This window comes from Papio anubis, chromosome X, assembly GCF_008728515.1.
Source record: "Papio anubis isolate 15944 chromosome X, Panubis1.0, whole genome shotgun sequence".
NCBI classification, from domain to species: Eukaryota; Metazoa; Chordata; class Mammalia; order Primates; family Cercopithecidae; genus Papio; species Papio anubis.
In genome coordinates this window covers 114,131,109-114,144,062 of record NC_044996.1, presented here as the reverse complement: position 1 = coordinate 114,144,062, position 12,954 = coordinate 114,131,109, and the positions used below count along the sequence as shown (strand labels likewise).

Sequence of the window (12,954 nt, the reverse complement as noted above, 5' to 3'; positions counted from 1 at the left end):
GTACTTTAGTACTTGCTTAATGACAGACATATGAAGAGGCTGATAGTATACCTACGAACTATACATATATAATTATATATTAGTACATAATTTTAATAATTTAAATGCCAATTTCATTGTAAATTATATACATATTTAAAATCATACTATTAGAATTTCTCCTTTTTCTTGGTTTAAGTTGTAGAAGTCAATTAGGAGTAGCAGTATATTAAAACTAGAAGTAAGGACAAGTTAGTGTCTATCAATGGAGAAGGGTCATATTTCACAATGCTTTTCTCTCCTTATTTTCTCTCAGATCTAAGATAAAAGAAACAATTTCTGTAACTAGTAGAGATTGGGCTACTGGGAAGAAACAGTGAATACTTTTTTTTAGTAAAAGGCTGCCTCTGTCTTCTGATAAAAAAACAGACAGCTGGTAATGTAATTTCCAAATAATTTCCAAAGGGGAGTGTGTGTGTGTGTGTGTGTGTATGTGTGTGTGTGTCAGAGTGAGAGAGACAGAGAGAGAGAGAGAGAATAAGATAAACAGAGACAGTAAGCATGTTTATGTTGGGGGTTGCAATTAGTAGCTCCTCCTTATTTTCCTTTTCTTTGTAATTTCCAAGCTTTAGAAACCACTCTATTATTATTCACAATAACCTGAAAGCACATTACTAAACATGTATCAACTCAGGCCTGTCTAAAATATATATATTAATTCAAATTCATTTAATATGAACTTAGAGGAATATTTAAAACATATTTTTATTCATTGGTAGGGGAAGCTGCTTTTACAGTAGCAAATATGTGACTTCAGAGATGTCCTGCTTAAAATATGGTGATTTATTTTTTTTTAAATTTAGGGTCAGGGTCTTGCTCTGTCATCCAGATTGCAGTGCAGGGGCGTGATTATGGATCACTGCAGTCTTGACCTCCTGGGTTCAAGTGATCCTCCTGCCTCAGTTTCCCAAAGAATTGGGATTATAGGCATGAGCCACACCATGCCTGGCTCAAATATGGTTTGGATGGCACACCCAATTTCTGGTGCAATTTTCTAGAGGTAAGTCTGGCAATACACTTGAAAAGGCTTACGAATGTAAACATTCTTTAAGACAACAATTCCACCTTAGGCATTTATCCTGTAGAAAGAATCTGAGATATTTGCACAGGTATAAAAAGGATATTAGCCATAATGCTCGATATAATAAAAATTGTGAAATAATCTTAATATTGAGCAATTTAGAATTGTGTTGGTAAATTTGGTATAGACACAGAAGAGAGTATTAGTCAGTCATTAGAAAAATCACTCTGTAGAAGAATATTTAAACACATGAAAATATTATAAAGATAGTTTTAAGGGAAAATAGCAGGCCATAAAATGGTAGCATGTTTTTATCTGTGCATGGTTTAAAAGAAAAGAGAGAGGCCGGGCGTGGTGGCTCATGCCTGTAATCCCAACACTTTGGGAGGCCACAGTGGGTGGAATACTTGAGGCCACAAGTTTGAGACCAGCCTGGTCAACATAGTGAAGCCCCATTTCTACTAAAAATACAAAAAACTAGCCAAGCGTGGTTGCATATTCCTGTAATCCCAGCTACTCGGGAGACTGAGTCATGGGAATCACTAGAACCCAGGAGGGGGAGGTTGCAGTGAGCTGAGACTGCACCCTGTCTCAAAAAACAAATAGTTCAAAAAATAAAAAAATAAGATAGAACCTTGACACACACACACACACACACACACACACACACACCCCACAAGAGAAAGACAGAAAGCGTATAAACCAAATTTATATTAGTGATTATCTCTGAGTCATTGGATTGTGGATATTTTTTCTTTTGTTGTTTGTACTGTGTGCTTTCGAAATTTTTCTTGATATGTATAGAGTACCTTTGTAATTTTAAAAAGGACAATGTAAAGGAACAATCCATCCTTAGTCTCACCGTTCTATTTCTTAAATATCCCTTAAACTAAGTTGGTATTTTCTTTATACCTGCAAGCAAAGCTTTTAAGCATATATTGATATTCCACATGGGCATCCAAGAGATTGATGACTTCTGGGGCTGGCTCCATTCACGCAGGTAGATCAGTCTCTTTATGAATACCTGTGTCTAACAGGCCTGACCTTTCTGGAAGTGGGCACTGATGTGATATGGTTTGAAAGGTGTGAGAATGTTCCCCTTGGCCCCTCAAAGTTCCTTCCTCATAGCTCAGAACTTACGGCTGATGTTCTACCACCTCAGGCTTACAGATTTTCACACTAATAAAATGCAAATAACCCAGGAGAAGTGCACATTAAACTTTACCTATCACCTGGGTTAAACGAGTATATCACTTTCTGAAAATAGGTTTTAATGGGTAAGACATGGGAATTCAGAGGGGGAGTCAGAGAGAAGAAAATATGAATGAATGGGAATTCAGAGGGGGAGTCAGAGAGAAGAAAATATGAACGAATATTCCTGGTGTCAGAGGAGTAATTAATATTCATAATAGTACTATTTTTTATTTATGGTTTATGAGTAGCTTAGGAGTATGTTATCACATTTAATCTCAATTAAATCAAATAGAATGGCTGTCACCAAGGCAAGTTAAGTAGACCAGAGATTTGGAAAGATGCAGAAGACAAAATCTGTAGCCTTTATCATTTTTCTAGAGCCGTTCCTAAAAGCCACGATCCCACTCCTTTAGATAAACTGCTTTAACTTATCCCTTTTTCTTGGCAACTCCAAAGCATTGTGAAACTGTGTCCAAATAACTAGACCGCAGGCGGATAACAAAGTTAGAGCCAGTTCAGAAAATAAGATACTTCTTAATCTATTATCAATGTATGACAAAAACACAGGACCAACACCTTCCAGGAAATTTTGTTCAAAAGACAACAGCCAACTGAAGACACACATGACAGCATCTACTCAAATACTTTAAAGTATTTGTGAGCGTGGATCTTTTTATTAACCCATGGAGAATGGAAAAGAAATGATCAGAAAATGGTAATGAAAGAATGTGGCAGAAGAATGGAGATCATACAGAATTACCTCCTCTCTATAAAATACATAAATTAAGTGAAATTACAGCGTGATGCTTAAAAACACAGACTCTGGGGCCAACTTCTTGGGTTTGAATCCTGGCTCTCTCATCTACTAGCTGTGTGAATGTGTGCCTCAATTTCTTCATCATTGAAATAGGTATAATAATGGTACCTACCTTAAGGGATTGCTATAAGGATTAAACTAGTTAAAATCTGTAACATTGCTAGGCACAAAGTAATTGCCTTAAAATGATGGATAAACCCTCATACATACTCACATATGACCATAAGGAAATATATCAGAATGCTAACAGATGTTAACTCCATGTGGTAAAGTATGGCTTTTTAAATACCAAAAAACTCAACACATATACTTTTATAATCAAATAAAAAGTGGTATAAATTAATATTAATCAGAGGAAAACAGGTGCTTGCCAATTTAATATGCATTATTGTATAAATATGATTCTCTAATACTCAAACTCTCAGTTAACTAAGGTTATTTCTCTTAGTATTAATTATAAAAACATAATTAATAAAATGGTAGAACCAGTAAATAAAAAGAATGACTAGAGGTCAAGGACAAAAGGAGAATACAAGGCTCACAAATGTAATCCCAGCACTTTGGGAGGCCAAGGTGAGTGGATCACTTGAGATCAGGAGCTCGAGACCAGCCTGATCAACATGGTGAAGCCTTGTCTCTACTAAAAAATACAAAAGTTATCCGGGCCTGGTGGTGTACGCCTGTAGTCCCAGCTACTCAGGAGGCTGAGGCAGGAGAGTTGTTTGAACCTGGGAGGCGGAGGTTGCAGTGAGCCAAGATCACACCACTGTACTGCAGCCTGGGCAACAGAATGAGGCTCCCTCTCAAAAAAAAAAAAAAAAAAAAAAGGATACAAATAGTTAGGGAAAAGGGAATACCCATAGGCTGAGGTTTCAAATTTGGAGGCAAAGTATTTATTTATTTATTTATTTATTATTGGTACATAAAATTTTACATATTTATGAGGTAACATGATATTTTCCTAGCATAGAATACATAATGATCAAGTCGGGGTATTTGAGGCGTCCATCACCTTGAGTATTTGTCATTTCTATGTATTGGAAACAATTCAAGCCCTTTCTTCTTGATACTTTGAAATATACAACACATTGTCGTTAACTATAGTCACTCTATTCTGCTGTCAAATGATATAACTTATTCCTTCTATCTAACTGGATGTTTGTACCCATTAACCAACCTCTCTTTATCTCCCCCTCTACCCACACACCTTTCCCAGCCACTAGTATCCATCATTCTAGTCTATGTTTATGAGATCAATTTTTTTTTAGCTTCCACAAGAGTAAGAACATGTGATTTTTGTCTTTCTGTGCCGGGGTTGTTTCACTTAACATAATGACCTCCCGTCCCATCCATGTTGCTGTGAATGACGTAGTTTCATTCTTGCAGTGTTTCATTGTGTATAGATACCACATATTCTTTATCCATTCATCTGTTGATATACACTTAGGTTGATTTCACATCTTTGCTGTTGTAAACAGTGCTGCGATAAGCATACAAGTGCAGGTATCCTTTTGATACACTGATTTCTTAGCTTTGGGATAGATAACCAGTAGTGGGATTGCCAGATGGTAAGGTAGTTCTATTTATAGTTTCTTGAGAAATCTTCATACTGTTACTAATTTACTGTTACATTTTCACCAACACCGTAAAAGAGTTCCCTTTCTTCACATTCTCACCAGAATCTGTTATTTTTTGTCTTTTGAATAATAGCCATTCTAATTGGGGTAAGATGATATATCATGTGGTCTTGATTTGCATTTCCCTGGTGATTAGTGATGTTGAGCATTTTTTCATATACCTGTTGGCCATTTGTATGCCTTCTTTTGAGAATTGTCATTTATTTCATAAGGCAGGGAGTATTTAATGAATTATTTAGAGATAAAGAATTACAGAATCACAGTAACACATATTGAATGATCATATTATAATTACATGATATCATAATTATTAGCTTTATGAACTGAACTGATAGGCAGAAATTAAAAACTCAAAGGTATGTGTTTGCTTCAGCAGCCCATATACTAACGTTGGAATGATACAGAGAATATTAGCATGGCTCCTGAGCAAAGTGTTCCATACTTTTCTAAAAGACTCAAAATTATTAATGAAGTTAACATTTGAGAATATATTGAAGGAAACAATTATGCATTAGCTGAAGAATGGGCAAAATGATCCAGTTGGGCTTCTTCTTCCTACCCTTCTAAATTTATCAACCAAGTTATGTTTCAGGATGATTTATGCTTCTACTACATCTGACAGAGATTATTATAATTCAACTCTTAATTCTTTTGTTTTTTCAACTGTTAATTCTTATTAATCAAGATGCAATAAAGTTAAGTGATAAAAGCTGAAAATGACTTACTGGAAAGAAAGTGCTGAGACGCTGGGCCAAAGTCCCTGTGAGCTTCATGCAGCTGCCTGACTCGGTCCTCCACGGCCACCTGGGAGGAAAAGGAGAGAAATGATGTTCTCTCATTCTATATAATGAGGAACAATTAAAATAATGTATCCTTTCTGATAAGATACTTTGAGTCTCCAAGGCTGACAACACCAAAGCAACAATTCATAGCCCTAGTTTTAATATCCACTTACCGTATATAGTATCCCAGACTCGTTTTTATCAATCCAAGGCCAAACACAAAGGATTTCCTCTCTCAACAATGTTAAAATAAGATTTTTTTTTTTTTTTTTTTTTTTTTACAGTCAACTCATTGGCAGCCACAAATGAACTACTGCTTCAATTAGTACCATAAAAAAATACAAATCTTTACTTTCACAGAAACATTAGGGAGGGTGCCATTTGGTATAGGTGACTACAGAATCTCAGAAATGACATGTCTTGTCTTTAAGTCTTAGTCTATTGTTTTTGACAAATTTTTAAAGAAGTAATATTGATGAATAGGTAATAAACCATTGAGTGATATTTAATTATTGATAATTAGCAATTAACCAATAGTTGATTAATATTTAATTATGGACTGGGCACAGTGACTCATGCCTGTAATCCCAGCACTTTGGGAGGCCAAGGCAGGCAGATCACTTGAGGTCAGAAGTTCGAGACCAGCCTGGCCAATATGGTGAAACCCTGTCTCTACTACAAATACAAAAATTAGTCGGGTGTGGTGGTGCACGCCTGTAGTCCCAGCTCCTCAGGAGGCTGAGGCAGGAGGGAGGCCACAGTGAGCAGAGATCGTGCCACTGCACTCCAGCCTGGGCGACAGAGTGAAACTCCATCTCAAAAAAAAAAAAAAAAATTAATTAAATATCAAAGAAGTACAGGCAAGGCTTAAATTTGGGATAAAACAGGGTGGATAGGAAGATAAAACTAATTTTCAGATTTCAGTTTTCAGTGGTCTTGGAAATTATTGAGAAATATACCTTTAGGCGGCATGCAGTGAAAACCACCATTCTTTTTTTCCTATTAGGTTTTTCTATAATATATTGACACAGTGTGCTGTCAACTTAGTGAATTCTATTCTTAGGGGGGAAAAAGGAATAATTTTATGGGTGAAATACTATACTTAGTCATTTGGCATTTTGCCAATCCAATATAAGTGGTAGCTCCAGGCATCCTAGCTCTCTAACTCTGGATTTTGATTTGGTTGTGAACAGTCCATGCTAAACTAGGGGTCAATCAGAGCTTGCACAGAGCAATCGGAACTCAGGGGATAGTTCCTGTGGTGTGCAGAATTCCCAAGAGGTAAAAATCGATGTTAATCTCATCAGAAAAGTGGCTCAGGTAGTCTGGTCTCAAACCAACTCTGGCCTTCCAATATCAATTAAGTGCCTAGTGTATATCCAGAACAATCTCATTTTTTCACTCTCCCTAGCCTTGCCCATTTTTGCTTGGCCCAAATACGTGGATAACCAAGTGGAGTTCCCCTAAAATGCAGGATTTGCTTTATTTTATCTACACAAAAGCATGAGGGACATATGAAACCTTCCTTCCCAACCTTATGACCCTGCGCTCCCAAACTCTACCTGCTAAGCCCACCAAAACTACCTGCCTATCCTGCACTATTCCATCCAATGTAACTCTTGTGTGTGGCTTCTTCATGCTGCTCCTTCTCTCGGCAATGCTCTTACCCGACTTCTCTCCCAGATCAATGCTGTGAGTGTTTATATGCTTACTTCCCCATCTCCCGGGTTAGAATTAATGGTTTCCTCAGCATTCTAACAGTATATGGTATATACTTGAAGCACTTCTATCATACAATTCATTTGAATTATATGGACATGTCTCTTGCAATAGATTGTAAACTTCTTGATAGCAGGGACCATTTTTTGTTTACCTTTGTCTTTGAATGTCTCCAACCCTTTCTGCAGGAGGCACAGAACCCTGCACATAGTAAATGGTAGCAAATATTTGTTTAATGACTAGTTGACCAAACAAACAGATAAATGAGTAAATGTGGTACGTGTGTGTGTGTGTGTGTGTGTGTGTGTGTGTGTGTGTGTGAGAGAGAGAGAGAGAGAGAGAGAGAGAAGAGAAGGGATGCGGAACAAACAAGAATACCTACTCACACTGACTGCACTGACTGCAGGTCTGTAATGGTTAATTCTGTGTCAAGTTGACTGGACTATGGGGTGCCCAGGCAAACCACTATTTCTGGGTGTGTCTGGGTGTGTCTTGTGCAGACAAGATTAACATTTAGTTCAGCGGATTCAGTAGATTGCCCTCCGCAATGTGGGTGGGCATCATCCTATAAGTTGAGGTCCTAAACAGAACAAAAAGGCATGTTCCTTTTTTCCCTGCAGGCCTGCTTGAGCTGGGATGTCAGTCTTCCCCTGCCCTTGGACTGGGATTTACATCATCAACTCCTCTGGTTCTCAGGCTTTCAGACTGAGACTGAAATTACACTATCAATTTTCCTGGCTCTCTAACTTGCAGACAGCAGGTCATGGGACTTCTTAGTTTCCAACTGCATGAGATAATACTTGATTTTATATATCCACACACACATATACATACATATATACACACACACACACATACACATACGTACATACATATGTATATTGTTACTTCTATTTCTCTGGAGAACCTTGACTAATCAATGTCCCTGGGTAAATTATTCTTAACTTTCCTTATCAGTAAAATGTGGACAGTAATATAACTTATAGAGTTCTGTGGGAATTAAATAAGATGATACATGTAAAGCACTTAGCCTAGTTTCTATCATGTAGTAATTGCTCAATAAATGTCACCAGCTACTGTTCTTGCTGCTATTATGGTAAATAAAAGGAGAGGAATAGGCCAGGCGTGGTGACTCACACCTGTAATCCCAGTACTTTGGGAGGCCGAGGCAGGTGGATCACTTGAGGTCAGGAGTTCACGACCAGTCTGGCCAACATGATGAAATCCTGTCTCTACTAAAAATACAAAAATTAGCTGGGTGTGGTGGTGAGCATCTGTAATCCCAGCCACTCAGGAAGCTGAGGCAGGAGAATTGCTTGACACTGAGAGGTGGAGGTTGCAGTGCACCAAGATCATGTCACTGCACTCCAGCCTGGGCGACAGAACAAGACTCCATCTCAAAAAAAAAAAAAAAAAAAAAAAAGGAAAACAGGAGAGCAATAGTCTATAATGTGCAGGGTACCACATACAATACAAAAATGGCTAATATTTATTAAGCAATACATGCATGAAAATATGAATTATGTTATTTCATCTTTACAGTAACTCTGCAATTGGAGTTAATATTATTCCCCTCACTTCATTGATGTGAAAACTGAGGCATGAGAGGTTAAAAAAAAAAAAACTTGCCTAAGCTTCAGTAGCTAGTAAATTGGCAGAGCTCAGATTCAAACTCATTCAGTCTGGGTCTTGTTCTTAACTGTTATCCTGAAGATTAAAGTTGAAAAAAAGTATTTTATAAATACTTAATAAGTAATTTGCTTTTTAATTTCTTTATTTTCAATCAGTTTATTGAATGCAGACCAATTCTAGTGTGCATATCTATGAAACTTCAGTTGTTCAATGTATTTTATGGCCCAATGTATTTTATGGCCCAATGCAAGGTCAATTCCTGGTCTTGAAGAATGTGATATCATAAGATCACAGAGAAAGGTTGTGGAAAAATGCATGCAAATAAATGTTTGGCATATGTCATTATTTCTAAATTTAGAATGGGTCATTCCATAAATAAATCAATCTAGAGATAAATGTGAGTGTTTTGGGGTAGGGAGGAGAAGATGGGGATGCCATATGGGAGTGGACACTGATCAGAAATCTTTTCACATACTGAGAAAGAAATCTCAAGGAGAAGATGTAGATGGTAAAGGAATATGACCGTGCCATAGGCCACTTTCTCTAGTAAGAATGTTAGTTTCATAGGGACTGAGCCGATGCAGCATCAAAGTTCATTCTAGACTCCCAATCTCTGAAGAATTTTGCCTTCTTATACAAGGAGAGCTCCAGTGGTAGTTTCCAGTGTACACTCAATATTGTCAAGATTTTAAAATGAGATCAAAGTGAATTTCCATCTTCATAACTCAAATTTAAGAGAAGGCATGACAGTGAGAAGAATTAAGCATAAAATATTTCTTTCCACAAATTATCATTGGAGAAAAGTTTTGTGTGGATTGAATGCACAACTGGCTAAATAAAGAAATAAATTTATGAAGGAGAAAATCTTGAAAGCAACCAAGGTCCTCGAAAGCTTTAGCTTGAGACTTAGGAACGAAGCACTTTATTCTGTGAGCAATTATGCAAGGAAATGAAATTTGATAATCTATTAAAATGAGAGCCTCCATGCATTAGATCTTTCTAACTGGCTGTATTTTAAATCAATATAACCATAGTATATACAAAACAGGAAGCAAACGCCAGAAATTATATACCTGTATCTTATGTTATGGCACAATCAGTTCTTTCCTTGGTGGTTTATTCATTATATAAGCATTTGTTAATATTGAAAGAGATAGTCAAAAAACAAATGCTATAGTCCCTGATCTCTGCAAGTGTAAAGGTTTGGAGGTAAGAAATAGTGACAAGCTGAAGAAAGGCTTGGGGCTGCAGAACAGTGGTGTTGAGGATGACAGTGAGATATAATTAGTTAGTTATGTTGAAAGCAGATGATGCAAAGCAAGGTGTTCCGGACTCTGAGGCTCAAGATTTACCCTGCAGGCAAAGAGAACCACTGAAAATTTCTGTGACATGACTCACTATTTTAGAGGAAAGTTAGGGTTTGGGAAGATCGGTATGGTGTAAAACAGATTCGAAAGGGCACCTGAGACTGAGATCAGAAAGAGGCTGCTGTAATTTACTAGACTTGGGGTGATATGCATTAGAATTAAGGCTGTATTGTATTGAATGTAAAAGAAGGTACATGTTAGAAGGATTTTGAAAGCAGGAAGAACTATCCAATTTGGTGCTGGAGATTAATTTCTGAAGAAGCAAATAAACTCTTGGATTTCCAGTAAGGAAGACTGGGAGAATGAAGATATTGCTGATGGCAATATGAAAAACAGAAAAGGGAGAAATAGCATATGTGTGTATGAATTCATTTGGAATATAATGAATTTGTCCTAACAGTGAAACATTTAACTGGAGATGTCATGTATAGCCAGTTAGAGATGAACAATTTGTCTCAGCAATTAAAGAAAGGAAAGGGAAGTGAGACTAAAGGGGGTAAGAGTGAGCTTTGGAAGGGGAGCCAAGAAAGAAGAGATAAAGGAGTTTAAATAGAATGATTTAAACAGCCAGGAGGAACCCAATCTCTTCTGAATTAATAGGGCATGTCTATGTTTCCTTTTATAAAAGTAATATAAATATAACATCTTTTTGGGAGCATACATCCTGTTTTAACTATTAGATCATAGATCATGAAGCCTTAGAACTGGAAGAAACCTTGATTGATACACGAGGGTCTATTCTTCAGAACTATCCCAGATGGGCAGAAAACTGCCATCTGGTCCATGAGTACTCATAATCTAGGTTGCAGCAATTCTTCAGTAAAAGCATGTCAGGAGAAAAAGGTCCTTTTTTTTATATGTTCCATGAGGATAGGGACACATCTTTCCCTACTAAATCATCAGTGAGTAGCACAGTACCTGGCATATAATAGGTGCTAAATTAATATTAGTTGAATGAATTAATGTACTGTTTATTCATGGATCTTTACCATAACAACTATATTTTAAATGAATAATTTCTTTTTCAAGATCCCTGACACAAGCTTTTGAAAAACTTCCCTCCCTCCCTTCTTCCTTTCCTTTTCTTCTTTCCTCCTTTTCTTCCTTTCTTCCATTTTTGATGATGAAAGTAAAAAAAGAAAAGAAGAAAACCATTTAGATTCAATTTTGCCTATAATACTAAATTTAAAAATGTTAAACAGCAAATTATAAAACAACCCTGAAGTCCGAATCTCCTCCACATTTGTTTTACTCTAGTTTTTAAATAATCATATTTGAGATTTGAGAGTTATGAGGGCTATATATTATTCTCCTTTGCCTTCTCATTTTGGATGAGTTCTGTAGACAGTGTACTGTTTGCAGAGACCTTCCTCTTTTAGCTTCAGTAGGAAATATCACTACATTCATTCAAAAGATATTTACTAGAATGTAAGTTTATTGTCCACGAAGACAGAGATTTTATCTGTCTTGTTAAGGATTTATCACAATGCCTAGTACATAGAAGAGATCAAGAAACACTGAATGGGTGAATGAATGAAAGGTTTTTTGAGTTCCTCTTATCTGTTAGGCACTGTGATAAGTATGAACATGGTACATTTGAAAGTGTAATTTTGGGTATAATGAATGAGCACCAAATCATCCAACTAAATTATGATATGACACACACTCTTAATTCCAAGCTGTGACTGTTTCCCAAAGCTCAGTCCATCCCTCTGTGTATTGTGAAAGATAGCTTTATTTCATTTTTTCTTCATCATTGCTTTTAAATAAACCAAAAATATAAAAGAAAGAAAGAAAAAGGACCAATAACAACATGGTGGCTCTTAGAAATATTTCACATAAATTTATCTAAATGTAAATGTTGGTTCTTTAACTTCGTTTTAGATTCTCAAGGGCTTCTACTTTGTCTTTTGACCTTTCTGTTAATTACTCTGCTTTGAAGTTTTATCTTCACTAGAAGTTCAGGAGAGACAAGCATTACCTCCCCATGTGGAAATACATTGCTAGGCAATGTGGTTTCTTCCTAGCGTCCAAGCTACGTCTTACTGATACTACATACATAAATCATGTTTACTCCAGTCTAGGGAAAATATGTAACTAGGAATGTATGTTTTGATTTTCTGGTTCTCAGTGTGTCTAGACCCTTGATAAATATCCATGGGAATGTAAGAAACAGACATAACACTTACACAAATGAGCCTATAAAAACAAAAACAAAAGTAAAAGACAAACAAAAACTCTTCTTGTGCTGTGGTGCTAGTAAATAAACCACACATACGCACACAAATGACTCTCCAGTCTATTCATGAGTTTTTGTCCTGAAGTTTTTCAGTTTGTACAGTTTTTGTGTGCATGTGTCTGTGTTGGGGGAGGAACTTCCTCATTCATTCTTACTCCCAAATCCTCACAAGTAACACTGATAAATACATGCCGAAACATTATCTTGGAAACTGTCCTGAGACTGATTACAGTTTCAGTTAAAATCCTTTTAACTAATGGCAATCCCTTTCAGTTAAAATCCATTATTCTTCTAATTCTGATTATTTTGAGTTGTAACTGGAAAAAAAAAAAAAAGGTCTGAGATAAGTTCTGGTCTTGATTTCAAACTCTCCTGGGCCTCTCAGAGTGCTGGGATTACAGGCACGAGCCACCTCTACCGGCCGTCTTCTGGAATGAAGGTTTGTCATAGGTATAGCTCTGCGGCAAAACATTCTGGGCTTGTTGAATGCAAAGATTGACTGAATTG

The 12,954-nt window shown here is 36.7% G+C and overlaps 1 protein-coding gene and 1 non-coding gene across 7 annotated transcripts in view; one reads left to right on the top strand and one right to left on the bottom strand.

Annotated features, from left to right (window-relative positions):
• The window catches only part of DMD (dystrophin), a 2,174,064-nt gene that overhangs the window by 238,923 nt on the left and 1,922,187 nt on the right, over nt 1-12,954 (bottom strand). For all 6 annotated transcript variants that reach the window (XM_031660704.1, XM_031660695.1, XM_031660696.1 and 3 more), the window contains one exon: nt 5,434-5,512. In XM_031660704.1, the coding sequence (XP_031516564.1) occupies nt 5,434-5,512 (79 nt within the window). The remainder of the gene's footprint in view (nt 1-5,433; nt 5,513-12,954) is intronic.
• Nucleotides 5,069-5,174, top strand: LOC116272222. The gene has a single exon (XR_004180944.1). It is a non-coding gene; the product is annotated as a U6 spliceosomal RNA (small nuclear RNA).